General features: G+C 41.2%; 1 protein-coding gene across 5 annotated transcripts in view; it reads right to left on the reverse strand.

Annotated features, from left to right (window-relative positions):
• PRKAA1 (protein kinase AMP-activated catalytic subunit alpha 1) overlaps positions 1-13,555 on the reverse strand; it is a 46,397-nt gene extending 32,842 nt beyond the window's left edge. For 2 of the 5 annotated variants that reach the window (XM_089908808.1, XM_022598586.3), the window contains exons 1-2: positions 13,414-13,502; positions 12,083-12,206 (exon numbers count right to left, since the gene is read on the reverse strand). Coding sequence is in view for 2 of the 5 variants with exons in the window: in XM_022598578.3 (XP_022454286.1) it covers positions 13,414-13,540 (127 nt within the window). In the remaining 3 variants the exon portion in view is untranslated. Of the gene's footprint in view, positions 1-12,074; positions 12,207-13,413 lie in introns of all 5 variants that reach the window. The other 3 variants (XM_022598578.3, XM_089908809.1, XM_022598594.3) reach the window with 2 other exon arrangements.
• Positions 13,556-17,365: the final 3,810 nt, after the last annotated feature.

Raw genomic sequence — 17,365 nt, forward strand, 5'->3', positions numbered from 1 at the left:
AGGTGATACCTCATTGCAGCTTTGATTTGCATTTCTCTAATGATTAGTGACGTTGAGCATCCTTTCGTGTGTTTGTTGGCAATCTGTGAAACACAAAAGACCCCAAATAGCCCAAGCAATCTTGAGAAAGAAAAACGGAGCTGGAGGAATCATGCTCCCTGACTTCAGACTATACTACAAAGCTACAGTAATCAAGACAGTATGGTACTGGCACAAAAACAGAAATATAGATCAATGGAACAGGATAGAAAGCCCAGATATAAACCCACGCACATATGGTCACCTTATCTTTGATAAAGGAGGAAAGAATATACAATGGAGAAAAGACAGCCTCTTCAATAAGTGGTGCTGGGAAAACTGGACAGCTACATGTAAAAGAATGAAATTAGAACACTCCCTGACACCATACACAAAAATAAACTCAAAATGGATTAAAGATCTAAATATTAAAAAAAAAAAAAAGAAAGAAAGAAAAGAAAAATCCTAAATATAAGGCCAGACACTATAAAACTCTTAGAGGAAAACACAAGCAGAACACTCTATGACATAAATCACAGCAAGATCCTTTTTGACCCACCTCCTAGAGAAAGGGAAATAAAAACAAAAATAAACAAATGGGACCTAATGAAACTTGAAAGCTTTTGCACAGCAAAGGAAACCAGAAACAAGACGAAAAGACAACCCTCAGAATGGGAGAAAATATTTGCAGACGAAGCAACTGACAAAGGATTAATCTCCAAAAAGTGCCATTTTTAAACTACTACAATGTAAAGGGAATCTCTAACTTTTCTTGTAAGTACCATTTATATAGTTCACCTAATCTCAAAACCATCCATGGCTGGCCAATAGACACATGAAAAGATGCTCAACATTGCTAATCATCAGAGAAATACAAATCAAAACCACAATGAGATATCACATCACACCTGTCAGAATGGCTATCATCAAAAAGTCTACAAATATGGGCTTCCCTGGTGGTGCAGTGGTTGAGAGTCCGCCTGCCGATGCAGGGGACACGGGTTCGTGCCCCAGTCCAGGAAGATCCCACGTGCCGCGGAGCGGCTGGGCCCGTGAGCCATGGCCGCTGAGCTTGCACGTCCGGAGCCTGTGCTCCGCAACGGGAGAGGCCACAACAGTGAGACGCCCGCGTACCGCAAAAAAAAAAAAAAAGTCTACAAATAACAAATGTTGGCAAGGATGTGGAGAAAAGGGAACCCTTGTACACTGCTGGTGGGAATGCAAATTGGTGCAGCCACTATGGAAAATAGTATGGAGGTTCCTCAGAAAACTAAAAGTAGAACTACCATATGATCCAGCAATCCCACTCCTGGGGTATATATCTGAAGAAAACGAAAACACTAATTCAAAAAGATACATGCACCCCAATGTTCATAGCAGCACTATTTACAATAGCCAAGACATGGAAGCAACCTAAGTGTCCATCAACAGATGAATGAATAAATAAGATGTGGTATATATATATATATATATATATATATATCCATATATAACAATGGACTATTACTCAGCCATAAAAAGGAATGATATTTTGCCATTTACAACAACATGGATGCACCTGGAGGGTATTATGCTATGAAATAAGTCAGACAGAAAGACAAATACTGTATATCATCACTTATACATGGAATCTAAAAAATAAAAAAAACTGGTGAATATAACAAAACCGAAACAGACTCACAGATATAGAGAACAAACTAGTGGTTACCAGTGGGGAGAAGGAAGTGGGGAGGGGCAAGACAGAGGTAGGGGAGGAAGAGGTACAAACTGTGTATCAATATGAAATAAATAATCTACAAGGATATATTGTACAGCACAGGGAATATAGCTAACATTTTATAATAACTTTAAATGGAGTATAAATCTATAAAAATTTTGAATCACTATGTTGTATACCTGAAATGAATATAATACTGTAAATCAACTATACCTCAAATAAAAAAAAAAAAGAACCATTCATAGCTAAGAAATTATAGAAGCTTTCTGAAAGATGGCACGGTAACATAATGCACTGGATATATTTCCATCAAAACATCATTAAAATGTATATGAAACCAGTGAGGAAGAAAAACCTATAGTCACAGCTGAAATGAACTGTAGAAATCAAGCACATTCTAATTTCTGATAAGGTTTTCTACAGTCTCCAGTACCAATCAGATGTGATTAAGAGGAGTCAACTTGACTGTTAAACCCTAATTCAGGAAGTATCTTCTTTCTGAGACCTAATTTATTGATACTGAGTAAGTACTAATCTCATCTGTCCCAACTACCTCCCAAAACTCCAAGCATGGCTTCGTAGGAACCTTTTCCCTTTAACTGCACAACTGAAACAGAACTGGGAAATAGCAACAATACCAGTTAATATTGGCAGAATCCATTTGGGTCTAAACTCCAATTCATCACCCAATTCATCAACTGGTTGATGAAACTCCAATTCATTGACCAGTCTCCTCTTATACCATACTCTGCTTATTTTCAACCCCAATTAACTTTAAGAAACAATTAGGGCTTATCTGAAACTCTTGATGTACATTCTGTCATGAAATAAGGACCTGGAATAGGAAATGCAAAGCATTCTCTCAAATTCATTCATTTGGCCTTATGTATGGAGCATCTACTATACGCCAGTTAACGCTGCCAGGGAAAGTACCAATGGAAAGCAGCCTGGGTCCCTGGGACGTTCCTGGCCTCTGAAGAGGACCAAAGTAACTGTAAGGTAAGAAACACCAAAACGAGTCCAAAAGAATTAAACAAGCAAACAAAAAGAATGGACATTAATAATGCTCATTTGAGAAATATGTGAATGTTCTAGGAAAATTATTAACTATTTCATGATGATAAGAAAATAAAGAAGTTATGAAATAAGAGAGTGCAAGACAAACTTTACAACAGAACAACTAAAATCATTTAGAAAGCAGTAAGTTGCAGCAGATATGTGACAGAAAATTTTATGGAGCACATGCCAAAAAGTTAGGAAGAAATTAGCAAGAGTAGGAGGGAAGGTGATAGACAAGGCATAGGGAATCAAGTAAAATGCAACTCATGAGTAATAAGGAGTAGAATATCATTCCACCTATAAATAATAGATGGCCCCCCCAAAAAATAAAGAAGGCAGAATGAACAGAATGAAATCAATCACCAATCAAGGTATAGCTAAACTTTTTTCTAAAACTTGAGCATTTCATCAAATTATAAATTAATTAGAAGTATAGAGGCATAACTTCTTCACTTTTGAAACAGTGGAAGAAATCACAAAAGTGTGATTGCATAAATATTCAAACAAAAATTAAGACAATGTCAGGGAGGGGGAAGGTGTCATGACAACAACTGTAAAGAGATCATTCAAATTCTCACACATACACAGACATTCCAAACTAAGTCAATAGGCAGAGTACATGATCAGTTTGGGTTTTTTTGTTTTTGTTTTAATATTTACCTATTTATTTGGTTGCACTGGGTCTTAGTTGTGGCAGGCAGGCTCCTTAGTTGTGGCATGCGAACTCCCAGTTGCTGCATGCATGTGGGATCTAGTTCCCTGACCAGGGATAGAACCCAGGCCCCCTGCGTTGGGAGTGTGGAGTCTTAACCACTGCACCACCAGGGAAGTCCCAACAGTTTGGTTCTTTTAATGGAATATTAGTATAATAATTCCTTTTTCATGGCTGTGTAAACCAACAGTACATTTTAGGGCAATAAAAAGGCAATTAATGTCCTAGAATAGCATTAAAGGTGCTATTTCATTTTTGTTTTAATTTGTTGTTCCTGGACTTGTAATTTAACTTAGAATTAAGTAAATGAAAACATGTGCATAAATATGTTTATTACAGTGTCTTATGTAAGAACAAATACTGCAATTAACCTAAATGACCAATTTCAGAGAACAGTTTAACATATTGTCATTCCAACGTAACAGACTCTCATAGAAAAACTACATGAGATGCTCTCATAAACATGAAAAGAACAAACAAGAATTGTATATGTATTCTACATTTTCCAGCTATACAAAAATATTTACATAAAAATGATAATGTGCCATAATTAAAAGTTATTCTACACTGGTCTTTTTTTCAAATTTTACTTACTTTTTAATATTCTATTCAATTAAGAAAAATTTCAAAGAGAAGGAAAAAACAATGATAGGTATTAACAGATTCATCTTTTTCAGGAGTAGGGCTAAGCACCCAATTCCACTTCCACATGAGAACGCAATCTGTGTACAGAGCATGGGCTTTGCAGTCACAAAGATCTGGGCTTTGGTCCTGCATGAAGGTATTTACTAAATGTTTGACTTGAACAAGTTAAATTACTTCAACCTTCTATTCAAAATCAGAATACCACGTACTGCATAAGGGTGACATGAAGTAGGCTTTGTAAAGCACTTTCCATAGTGACCGGCACAGTTAAGTGCTCAATAAAGAAAGGATGGCTATTGCTATTTAGGGTTATATATTTTCCATTGCTTCCAAACCTGTCCCCCATTCCTAGCTAATCAGTCCTAAATTTTCTGATTTAATCCTATATAGCCAATCTTATCTCAGCTCTTTGATTTGTCCCTTTTATCCACTTAGATCCAGGTACATAATAAGTACTAAATAAATAATAGCTGTAATTTCTATGCATCTAGTTTCCATCCCCATAAACTCCATCCTCCTCTATCCCGTCAATACCAGAGATTTCTAGCTTCCAAAGTTCAACCCATTTCCTAACTTTGGTTAATTTTCAACATAATATTGCTAGACATATATATACATAGTGCCAAGTCCTTGACAGGGATTTCACCTACTACCCAAAAACTATAGAAACACTTATTCTGTCATAGAAGAGCACAGAGGTGAAAACAGGTTCATTTGACTTAAGTTGAAATCAGATTTTTTTAAATGACTACTACTTTTTAACATATAAATCTAGTTGATTTATAATACATAATTAAGGTGTACAACTCACTAGTTAATATTCATGACATACCCACTTTGTACCCAAACATACTGACTCCAACTCTTACCAACCCTGGAAGACTAGTATTATTAGCAATGCTTTACAAGTAACTGAGGCACAGGAAGATGAAATAACTTGCCCAAAGTTACACCGCTAGTGACTGACAAAGCAAAAATACAAAGCCAGATCTGTCTCAAAAACTTGTGCTTTTTCCAAAAAGGGTAAGTGAAATGTGATATTTTTAAAAAGATAATCCTCAAAAGAATATTACATAGTATAATAATACTAAATATCCTTTTAATAAAACATAAATAGAAGTTGAACATATAAGCAGAACCCTTAATTTACAGTCTTGTAGTTTTGAAAAGAATAATAGACTGAATTCCCCATACTAGTAAGACTTATTCTAAAAATTCATTCATATATTTAAGAAATAGTTATTGAGCACCTGCACCTACTATGTGCCAGACACTGCTACTATGACCTTTTTCTTGTATATGAAAAATAAATCCAGTCTAATAAAAACCTGCTTCCTATTGATTTCAATGTTTTAATACAAGATACCAAAGACGACATTTTATTCATTCTATTAAACCAGTTTAAAAGTTACTCAAGGGCTTCCCTGGTGGCGCAGTGGTTGAGAGTCCGCCTGCCGATGAAGGGGACACGGGTTCGTGCCCCGGTCCGGGAAGATCCCACATGCCGCAGAGCAGCTGGGCCCGTGAGCCATGGCCGCTGAGCCTGCGCGTCCAGAGCCTGTGCTCCGCAACAGGAGAGGCCACAACAGTGAGAGGCCCGCTTACCACAAAAAATTTTTTAAAAGATTTTAAAAAGCTACTCAAAAAGTACAATTGATCCTTGAACAACACGGGTTTGAACTGCAACAGTCCATTTATACTAGGATTTTTTTCAGTAAATAAACATTCAGCCTCCCTATCCCCATATGCAGAACCTGAGGGTATGGAGAGCCGACTGTACTATGTCACTTAATATAAGGGACTTGAGCATCCACAGATTTTGGTATCCTCAGGGACTCCTGGAACCAATCCCTCACAGATACTGAGGGATGACTGCATCATAAGGGAGAAATTAAGAACATAAAACTAAAAGTACATAGGGATTTCCCTGGCGGTCCAGTGGTTAGGACTCAGGGCTTTCACTGCCAGGCCCTGGGTTCAGGCCCTGGGTTCAAGCCCTGGTCAGGGAACTAAGATCCCGCAAGCTGTGCACCACGGCCAAATAAATAAACAAATAAAAGCACATAAACTGTAATGGCAAGTGCAGTGGGTTGAAAAGTGTCCCCCTCCCCACAAACTCACGTCTACTATATCCACAGAATGGGATCTTATTTGGAAGTAGGGTCTTTGGGGGTGTACTTAGTTAAGGATCTCAGGATGAAATCATCCTAGATGTAGGGTGGGCTCTATGTCTAATGACTGGTGTCCTTATAAGAAAAGGAGAGAACACAGGCACACACACACAAATGGGGCCATGTGAAGAGAAGCAGAGAATGGAGCTTTGCTACCACAAGCCAAGGAACACCAGGAGCCACCAGAAGCTGGAAGAGGCAAGAAATAGATTCTCCCCTAAAGCCTTCAGAGGGAGTGTAACCCTACTAAACCCTTGATTTCGGACTTATGGCCTCCAGAACTCCAAAACAATTTCTGTTGTTTTAAGCCACCCAGTTTGTGGCACTTTGTTACTGCAGCCCTAGGAAACTGATAGGTTTATAATATTCACCATTAAAATCAACAAGTTAACAAAAGTAATCTTTTTTGAAAACAGGTTTTCTAAACTGAACTACACATGTCCAAGAATTCTTTTTTTTAATAAATTTATTTATTTTTGGCTGCGTTGGGTCTTCATTGCTGCACGCAGGCTTTCTCTAGTTGCGGCGAGCGGGGGCTACTCTTCGTTGCAGTGCGTGGGCTTCTCATTGTGGTGGCTTCTCTTGTTGCAGAGTACGGGCTCTAGGCATGTGGGCTTCAGAGCACTGACTCTAGAGCACAGGCTCAGTAGTTGTGGCGCACGGGCTTAGTTGCTCCACGGCATGTGGGATCTTCCTGGACCAGGGATTGAACCCATGTCTCCTGCATTGGCAGGCGGATTCTTTTTTTTTTTTTATAAATTTATTTATTTTATTTATTTATTTTTGGCTGTGTTGGGTCTTCGTTGCTGCACATGGGCTTTCTCTAGTTGTGGCGAGCAGGAGCTACTCTTCATTGCAGTGAGCGAGCTTCTCATTGCGGTGCACGTGTCGTGGAGCACGGGATCTAGGCGCATGGGCTTCAGTAGTTGCAGCATATAGGCTCAGTAGTTGTGGCTCGCGGGCTCTAGAGCACAGGCTCAGTAGTTGTGGAGCGTGGGCTTAGTTGCTCGGCAGGCGGATTCTTAACCACTATGCCACCAGGGAAGTCCCATCCAAGAATTCTTAAATGGAACACAGTGATGACGGGGAACCAAGCAAATGTTTACCTTGTATGAGCATCAGTTACTCCCTATGCCCTCACACAGTGACATCCATGGGAGTTACTTCTTGCTCCCAGACTATTATGTTCCAGCTCCTAGGGTTTTCTGCTTGTGTCTCATCCTTCACAGCCTATCAGGAGTCAACTCACAGCCTCCTCTCTAATGTTCTAATTTCAGGATTCTAAGTTTCTATGGGCTAGAAAAAATCATAAAACTAAAATTATTAGAATAGACTTTCTAAAGTATGCTCTACAAAACACTAGGACTGGAGACTCTCCACAGAAAAAGATTTCATAATCAAGGAGTCTGGGAAAGGATGTCTGCTCTCCCTTTTGGAAACTCATTACACATATTAATATAGTAATGGCTCTAAAGAGCCCTGCCGTAAAGAAACCTATCAAACGTTTAACCTGGTATTTCCCAGTCTTAATTGGATACAGGTTTTTCCCTCAAAAGTTTTAAAATATGTTGGGCTTCCCTGGTGGCGCAGTGGTTGAGAGTTCGTCTGCCGATGCAGGGGTCATGAGTTCATGCCCCGATCCGGGAAAATCCCACATGCTGCAGAGCGGCTGGGCCCGTGAGCCATGGCCGCTGAGCCTGCGCGTCCGGAGCCTGTGCTCCGCAACGGGAGAGGCCACAACAGTGAGAGGCCCGCGTACCGCAAAAAAAAAAAAGTTTTAAAATATGTCCCAACATTGATTCTCTATTTTCTCTTTCAGAGTAGGCAGTATCTCCTATTCTTTTTCTCCCTTTCTCCTCCCAGCAAAATCTTACTAATTTAAGGCCATAATATAATATGTCATGTTTTCCTTACTTGTAAGAACACAGATATCTGCCTTGAACCCAACTGCCAACGTACTTCAGCATTAGAATTTCAGTAGCGTAATACTTCTGAAAATATAGTCACCTTATTATAGCTTAGGAAACACATTATCACATTCGACCCTCACAATAAACCTATGATACAGGTAACATGAGGCTCTGGGAGATTAATTTGTTGAAGTAAAGCTATTAACTGATCAAGTTGGAACCGGTCTTCTAATTAGAAATATTCCAAGTCTTGGACCTCTCCACTCTACCCCACCATCAAAGTGCAGTGCGAAGGGAAAAAAAGCCTTGGCACAATATCAAAACCTGAACTTTTTCTCAAAACTAGGCTAACGATTCTCCAGTGACTTAACTCAGTTGCAGCCAAATTAACTGCTGCTCAATCAGTCAATCAGTGCGGTAAATGGACTTTGTCAGGAATATGCATTACTAAGATATTTCTCCCCTTTTCCAAAGCTCAAAGCGTTACTCTCCAGACGGTCACTGTTTTACAGTAATGCTAAGATGTTGCTTTTCAGTGAAATGGAAGACAGGTATTTCTGCCATGAAAGACTTGAGTCATTCACAGCAAAGGTTACCAGAATTCACAATGTCTCCCGCACAACAAAAGCAACAGATGAGTCAACTAAATATTAGCTAACAACCTGTTATTGCTTTCTAAAGGGAACTTTGTCTAACTGTAGAACAGTGTAACACATGCTCTTCTAATCAGCTATGTAATCCTGAAGTAAAACAAGATCATACTTTGAAAGAGAGAATTTTAAATACTGATAAAGAGACGCCACAAAGATGGAAATATTTATAAAGATATTCTAATCACCCAACTATTTCATTCTCACTCTAAAATTGAAAAAAAAAAATCTCACTGCTAAAAGTATCAGGGAAATAACTTAATCCTAGAGAGAGATGAGTTTTAAAAGCTATAGGTGGAAATGTGAGAAAGGTACCTTTCCTTAACCAAACATTTCAGGCATCCCAAAAGGCAAGCCAAATACCCATGTTCCACCCAACAGCAGCTTAAGCAGTAAAACATTACAGATGCAACTGAAGCCCAGTCTGACTCCTCCCAGATTCCTTTCTCCTTTCTCTCTCCCTAGAGGTTACCACTATCTTGAATGTGGTGTTTGTCTTTCCCACAGGTATGAATCCATAAATGATCCAGTAACAATGTTTTTCATATGGTTATTTTACAAATTTAATTTTATATATTCTTTTGAATACATAATACCTGCACTACACAATTCAAAACTATAAAAAGATATACAGTGACATGTCCCTCTGCTACCTAGTTCCCCTCCCCTGAACAACTAATGTAACAGTTTTGTGTGTATCTTTAAAGAGACACTCTATACATATGCAAGCAGTTACACTTACTTTAATTTGTCCCTGCTCTTTATACACAAATGGTAGGAATACTATATACTTTGTTCTACTATCCCCTTATTTTTTCCTCTTAAAAATACACATTGGAGGGCTTCCCTGGTGGCGCAGTGGTTGAGAGTCCGCCTGCCGATGCAGGGGACACGGGTTCGTGCCCCGGTCTGGGAAGATCCCACATGCCGTGGAGCAGCTGGGCCCGTGAGCCATGGCCGCTGAGCCTGCGCGTCCGGAGCCTGTGCTCCGCAACGGGAGAGGCCACAACAGTGAGAGGCCCGCGTACCGCAAAAAAAAACCCCCAAAAAAACCACATTGGAAACTGTTCCCTGTATTATATGAAGTCGCTTGCTTTTTTTCCCTTTTTTCCTAATATCTGCAAGGTATACCACTATGGATAAACCATAATTTAACTACTGTCCTACTAGAAAGGTTACTTTCAATCTTTTGTATTTATAAACAATATGATAATGAATAACTCATTATTTCGTACACCTATAGGATAAATTCCTAGAAGTTGAATTGCTGGGTTAACTTTAATAAATACTGTCATACTCTGTAGAGGTGGTACAAATTTGTACTCCTACCAGTAATGCATGAGTGTTTTTGCATGTTTTTAAATTTTATATGAATAACATGACTATATATATTCTTCAACTTCTTGTTTTTGTGGCCTAACCTTATATACTTGAAATTCACCCATGCTGATATATATAGCTCTAATTCACATATCGATTTTTTACTTAAAGAAGCTTTTAAGTAACTTCTTTGATTCATTCAAAGAGTCACCTATTTATCTTAAATTGCAGTTTTATATAGAAATACTCACCAAATTAATAAATAGATTGTATGTATAAACAACTCATTTGCCAAAGACTACCCACCCTACTAAAGAGGCATCTTCTTTTGGAAAACTAACAAAAACTGTCATTTAAATTTACTGCAGTAGTAACATGACTCTGTTCATCCATGCTTTTATAATTGTTCTGGGAGGAAAGAGGAGTAGACCCCACAAGGGAGTGGAGACTAACACCTTGACAACCGGGGGGGTGGGGGGGGGAAGAAAAAAGTATCTTGGAAATAATAAGATAATTCAAGCATAATCCCAAACTAACCCTAGTTGTCTATTTAAAGTTTCCCCTCAAAATGTTACCATTAAATTACCAAAGGATCTTTTTTAAACCTGTAACAAGAAACAAAATAATTCATATGAATTTAAAGTCCTCTCTGCACCCCCCCCCAATAAGTTTCCTATAAGATGGAATACCATATCGGGAATCTTTCTGCATATCTGTATAACATCCTCTATTAGACTCCTTTTCTATGTTAAATTTAGCAATGTGTATGACTAATTTTAAAACCTCTAGCTAATCCAAATTGTCTCCATTGAAATATGTGGCTAATCATATAATTTATAAGAATTCTTGTCAAATTCTTGGCTACTGTAAGTTACCATCGTCACCACTACAGTGGCTATTTTTGCTTGCTCACTGGGCAGCTATGTCCCCCTTCCTCTCTTCTAAAAAAAACCCATTTCTGTGTAGGTATCTACTCTGCCCCCCATACTATTCAAGTACTTCAGAAGAAGATGTCCCCCCCGACACACACACGTCCAGGAGTGGGCCATATTCCTCTAAGGGTAATACCATCTATCCTGCTAATGCCTACTTATAGGAACACAAGCCTAAGCCAGTTAGCACATGGTATCCCTGGCCAGAGGGACTGATTGAGCCAATGAGACTCATGAGGGCTATGCTGGGGCTTCCTTGCTCTGGACAGAGAACCACAGAAAGAGATATTCTTGGCTAGGCTGAGTTGGATTTTCTTATTTGGGGCAGAAAGCATCCCAACTGTTTAACAACTTTAAAAAATGCACTGGTTGAAGATTTTGACCACCATCAATTAATGTATTTATGAACAAATGAACCATATCTATAAAACCTATGATCCTTTGACTAATACTGGCCTTTCTATATTTGGAGAAATTGTTGACTTTGACAGTGTGTGGTATTTCAAGAGAAGTACACGTGGAGGAGCGAAGGTTAAGGAATAGCAGTCACTGGAGGGATTCAAGGCACAGCCACATCACAAATCAAACCCAGGAAATGAGAAATATCCTCTTGCTTTCCTATCTGCCATGCCAAAAGCCACCTAGCCAATAAGAAAGTGAGACCTGACTCTGCTCAGGTCTATATTAGGAAAACAATGAGTATCCTAATCCAAACAGAACTCTGGGAGGGGTGAAGGCATCAAAACTGTTACTACTATTTGGGTGGCATTAATGAGTATTTCTTACAAATACTTATAAACTGAAAGTTTGTAATTGCTAACAAGTAAAGAGACAACATCGCCAAAAATAAATAACTTCAGAAGCACAGAAACATCTTACTGGCCTAATACAGACCCACCCTAATGGCTGTTATTACCCTATTCTGGCATTTGCTTCTTACTTTCTTACATTGTTGGCCTTGCTGATTTTCTTAAGAAGGTTTAGGCAGTTGCTTCCCTGTGGGCTATACAGCAATTTTCCAGTTCTATGACTCAGAAAGAGCAAGAGAAGGAAGGGCTCTCCTCTTCCATCCCTAGATAAAATCAGAAAATGTTTATTTAGCTCCGATAGAGCAAGGCTCAGTTAGTTAATTCACTGCATAGACTTTCACAAACTTTTTTCTCTTTCAAGTCAAATATTTACCAAGAGCTTAGTATATGCAAGTCACAGGCTATTTATCCAAAGCCAATGCATGAATTATTTTTATCAGTTCCATACTTCCTTCCTCTACATCCCTAATAATAAAGTCAAATATTTTGAAGGAAAAAATATTTATGCCTCACAAAATTTCCAGTTAAACTTTTTGTGCCAGCATTGGTGGACTGGAGAGCAAGTTTGTTATTTCCGGAATACTGTATTGAAACACAAGGGTAAGCGATTCCACTTTTCTTTAAAAAAAATTTTTTTCAAGTAATGTACATAAAACTATTAATTAAAATATAAATATCCTGTGAAAATAAACGGAAACTAACTGCATCAGTGAATTAATAAACACTATCTGGAAGCAAAATCTGCACTGCCTACCAGGTTTGGTAATTCAGAAACACGGAAGGCACGGCGTCTGCTTTCAGACCATAAATCAAGGATCGCAAATATATAAACAATACCAGTTTATATTCATTAACTGCTCCGAAAAAAATTAGTTATCCTTTCCGACAAAATGGCCTTTTTTTTTTTTTTTTTTAAACTCTGTAAACTACTCCCCAAAGCAACCTTACTTCGGGGGAACACATTTCACACTTGAGAATCAGCCAGGGCAGGTAAGTCAACAGCCTTCTGAAGAGGACGGAAATATGGACAATGCCGAGGACGGCCAGGGAACCGATGGGCTGGCCCTGAGCCGAGGGATCACAGCTGGGACGAACGGCGGGCCGCCTCTCCAGGGTTCCCGGCCAAGACCCCGGCGCCCCCACCCAGCTAAGGGAGCGAGTAGTGCAGCCCCCGACCGTCAGGCCTGGGAAAGTTCGCACCTCTGCATCCCCGCCCCTCGCACGGACGAGCCCCTCCGGCCGTCGCACCGTCGCCATGGCGACCAGTCCCCACCCCACCCCCGCCCTCCCAGGGGGCGCCGCTCCGCAGTCCCGCCGTGGCCTCCGGCTCTACTCCGGCCGGAGCCTGGACAGGGACTGCCGAGCCCTGGGGACGAGGAACACAAGGGGCGGGGGAGGATGAAGAGATGCGAAAGGCGGAAGTCACTCGGATCCCGGGCTGGGGCCGAGCCTTGCCCCGGAGGTCCTCACCCTTCACTTTGCCGAACGTCCCGACCCCCAGCGTGTCTCCCAGGATGTAGTGGCCGATTTTCACCCGCCCGTCGTGTTTCTGCTTCTCGGCTGTCGCCATCTTTCTCCAGGAACTGAGTCTGCGCATGGCGCCGCGGGAGGGGGCGGAGGGGGCGGGCAGGGCCGCGCCGGGGGCGGGCGGGGAGAGGGTGGGGACGTGGGAGGGGAGCCGCGTAGCCGAGCCACCGCCCTGCGCCGTCAGCCGTGTCCCCGCAGCCGGCCGTCGGGCGCAGACGCTCCCCCTGGCGGGGCTGGCGGGGGTCTCTGGGAGGGGCCCCGGTACCTCGCTCCATGCCCTGCATCCTTGCGGCATCGGGCGCCCGCCAACCTGCGCGCGGGAGGGGGCTTCCTGGATTGCAGAGAAGGGCCGCAGCCCCTCGGCTCCTTTCCTCTGGCGGAGTCTCTACAGGCAGTGGTCTCCCCTAATTATTACTCCGGAGTCGTGGGGACCCGCTCCCCTTCTTATGCCAAGGTGGGGAGATGGGCACTGGGGAAGTTGCTTGGGTAAGGCAGATATGTGGCTTGTTATCAGTGCACCGTGAATTGAAACATGGCTGGAGACACCACCCTGCCACTGTTTTCTAACCTTTTCATTTTTCCTGTTCGGATGGAATCTGTAAGCCCCTGGGAGTTGTCACTTGCATCTTTGATGAAGTTTCCTTTTCCTCCACCCCACCTGCCACCCGCGCTGCTCTTTTTTACTTTGAGCCACTAAGTTGCTATTGGGCACCTCGACAGCTCAAGAAGCGAGAGATGTTGGTCTTTCCTCCTGCTGGATGCCCTCCTGAAATGTTATCCCCACAACAAGCTCTGAGGAAGGAGCAGGTTGGGGTTAAGGGTGAATGTGTGTGTGTTCGGGAAGCAGGATGCTACCCAGACATTTGGATGTATAGGAATTAATATTTTTAGATTACCAGTAAAATGTAGACTTTGAACTGAAAACAAGGCTTACAGTTGCATCAACCAAATCAATCGACAAATATTTATTGTACTTTCAGTGAGTAAAAGTTAGTCTATACAGATGGTATCATGGCATATCACAGGGGGAGTAGAGAAAGTATGCTTATTTGTAATAGAATTTTAAGTGAGTGTGTTACTCAATTATATTCCTTTAACATGGGCAAAATCAAGTGTCCAAAAAAAGTTTATGTGATCTCAGTTTTGCAGTGTCATAGCATTTGGACAGGTGTCAATGGGCAGAGTTAGACTCTTCATGAAAATAATATAAAAAAGAAAAACACTAAAAATGTTACCTTTTTCCTTCCCAGTGAAAGTTACTCAACTCTTCTGGTTTTTATATACTTTATATTTATGAAATAAAAGTAATATGCATTAAGCACAGCTTTGTTCCAAGCAAGGTACTGCAGGAGAGGCAAAAGCCTTTGAGCTTAGAATTACATCAGATAATCAGAGGACATTTACAACTAGCCTTGGATAGATAATCACTTCCTACTGTATTATGGACTGCACATATTTTGAAGAGCCAAAAAGTTAAGAAATCTTTGATTACTGAGATATTTGAGGGGTAGGCAGTGTTGTTTCTTAACCTTTTGTTTCTTAACCTTTACTGTTTGTAATGTGAGTTTCGGCAGCTTTTTTTTTTTTAATTTATTTATTTTGGGGCTGTGTTGGGTCTTCCTTGCTGCGCGCAGGCTCTCTCCAGCTGCGGCGAGCAGGGGGCCACTCCCCACCGCGGCGCACGTGCTACTCATTTTGGTGGCTTCTCCTGCTGTGGAGCACGGGCTCTGGGCACACGGGCTTCAGCAGTAGTGGCAGGAGGGCTCAGTAGTTGTGGCTCGCGGGCTCTAGAGCGCAGGCTCAGTAGCTGTGGCGGACAGGCTTAGTTGCTTTGCAGCATGTGGGATCTTCCTGGATCAGGGCTCGAACCTGTGTGGCCTGCATTGGCAGGCAGATTCTTAACCACTGCGCCACCAGGGAAGTCCCTAAGCAGCTTTTATTGCTGTTTTTTGTTTGTTTGTTTCTTATGCTGAGTTAAAATGGAATTCAATTAACAATTTCTAAGAAAGTAAATGATAAACCTCCTTTATTCCTTTGCTTTTTCTCTTTCCTTCAGTCCTTTTTAAAAGTTTTTGTCACATTTTCTTCCACCCAGACACTATGGGTAGACACAAAATGAAAAGTCATGGTCCCTACCCTGGAGAAGCTCATAATCTAGGAGGGCAGTTCTCTGTATCCCCCCAACCCCACAATAGATAATATTCACATGTTTAGCATTCTTCCGGGGGGGAAGTAAAGATAAGGTAAACTGTGACTTATGCCCAGTTTCCGGACCCATCAGTTGGACCCCTATCTCAACAAAGTATATTGGAATAAAAGTGGGCAGGAGTGACTTTGTAGAAGTAACCTCGAATCCAGTCTAGTTTAGGAGGGGAGAAAAGTGAATTGTTTTCAAATTTCAGTACTTTAACTTTTATTAGCACAAATAAGTTACAATACCTTTCAGCACTGATGAAGACAAACCAAGATGACCGAACACTGTGGTGGAGAACCTCTGGTCTCATGGGGAAACTCACTAGTTTGTTGTCAGCTGCTTCCTCTTTAGCCCTTCAGAGATTCTGAGGGAGCTGTGCACCCTGTTAGTCTTTTCTTGTTAAGGCCATCACAGTGTTAGTAAACCATACATTGTCAGGGAGATGCTATACTTCCTCAACATCTATCTGTATATGTGGTGGCCAGAACTAAAAATTTTAAGTACTGTGTTGCTATTAATCAGCCTAATATATCCTTAATAGTAGTTACATTGTAACTAATATTCAGTATTTATTCAACAACAACTAGGTATTAGGCAGACTGCTAAACTCTGAGGACTCAAAGAACAAAGGAACATAGTACTGCCTTTGACATGGCCAAGCAATGTGATAGGTGCTATAATAAAAATATATATACATATGGTCCTAAAAGGGCTTCATGAGACAAGGGCATAACCTTTATCTGCAGAGGTCCACAAAGTCTTTTAAAATTGAACATATTTAGAGGAGTATTAAGAGTACTTTGTACTCAAAGAAAAGGGTGGCATGGGGGATGAAGGAACTTGGGGAAGGCATCCCAGGTGAGAGAAACAGCATATACAGAATCACAGAGGGAAGGAAGCCTTAGACTTTTTAAGGAAGAGCAAAATGCTTACAGCAGACAAAATCTGGATGGATAGAGGGACTGACTAGAAGAAATGAGAGAAACAGGACAAAACCCTGAGAGGCCCCATATGGGCTTCTCAATTTCACCATTTTCTTATAGACAGTGGTGAGCCATGGGAAGATGTGAAGTAGATGCCTTTTGGAAATACAATCTTTACCAAGGGAATTGATAGCTATGGGTGCCTTTGGGAAGGCAAACTGGGTGACTGAGAGTCAGGTGCAAAGTGCAGACTTTTCCCTATGTACTCTTTTGTAACGTTTTGGTTTTAAACTTTATGCATATATTACAGAGTTGAAAAAATTAACTGTTAGAAAAAAAAATTTTTTAACTCTGACTTTAGTGTGGAGGATAGTTTGGGGAAGAGCAAGACAAATGTGTATGACAAGAGACTTGCAATCGCCTAGTGAAGAAATGATGAGGCAGGTACCATGTATAAAAAGGAAAAAACTGGGCTTCCCTGGTGGCGCAGTGGCTGAGAGTCCGCCTGCCGATGCAGGGGACACGGGTTCGTGCCCCAGTCCGGGAAGATCCCACATGCCGCAGAGCGGCTGGGCCCGTGAGCCATGGCCGCTGAGCCTACGCGTCCGGAGCCTGTGCTCCGCAACGGGAGAGGCCACAACAGTGAGAGGCCCGCGAACCACAAAAAAAAAAAAAAAAAAAAGGAAAAAACTCGAGACCTATTTAGATATGAAATTAGTGAGGTACAGAGATTGGTGTGGACAGAGCGGGAAAGGAAGGAATCCTAATTACCTCCCAG

This window comes from Delphinapterus leucas, chromosome 3 (assembly GCF_059928025.1).
Source record: "Delphinapterus leucas isolate spDelLeu-1000000601 "Yukka" chromosome 3, BTC_Dleu_Yukka2, whole genome shotgun sequence".
NCBI lineage: Eukaryota > Metazoa > Chordata > Mammalia > Artiodactyla > Monodontidae > Delphinapterus > Delphinapterus leucas.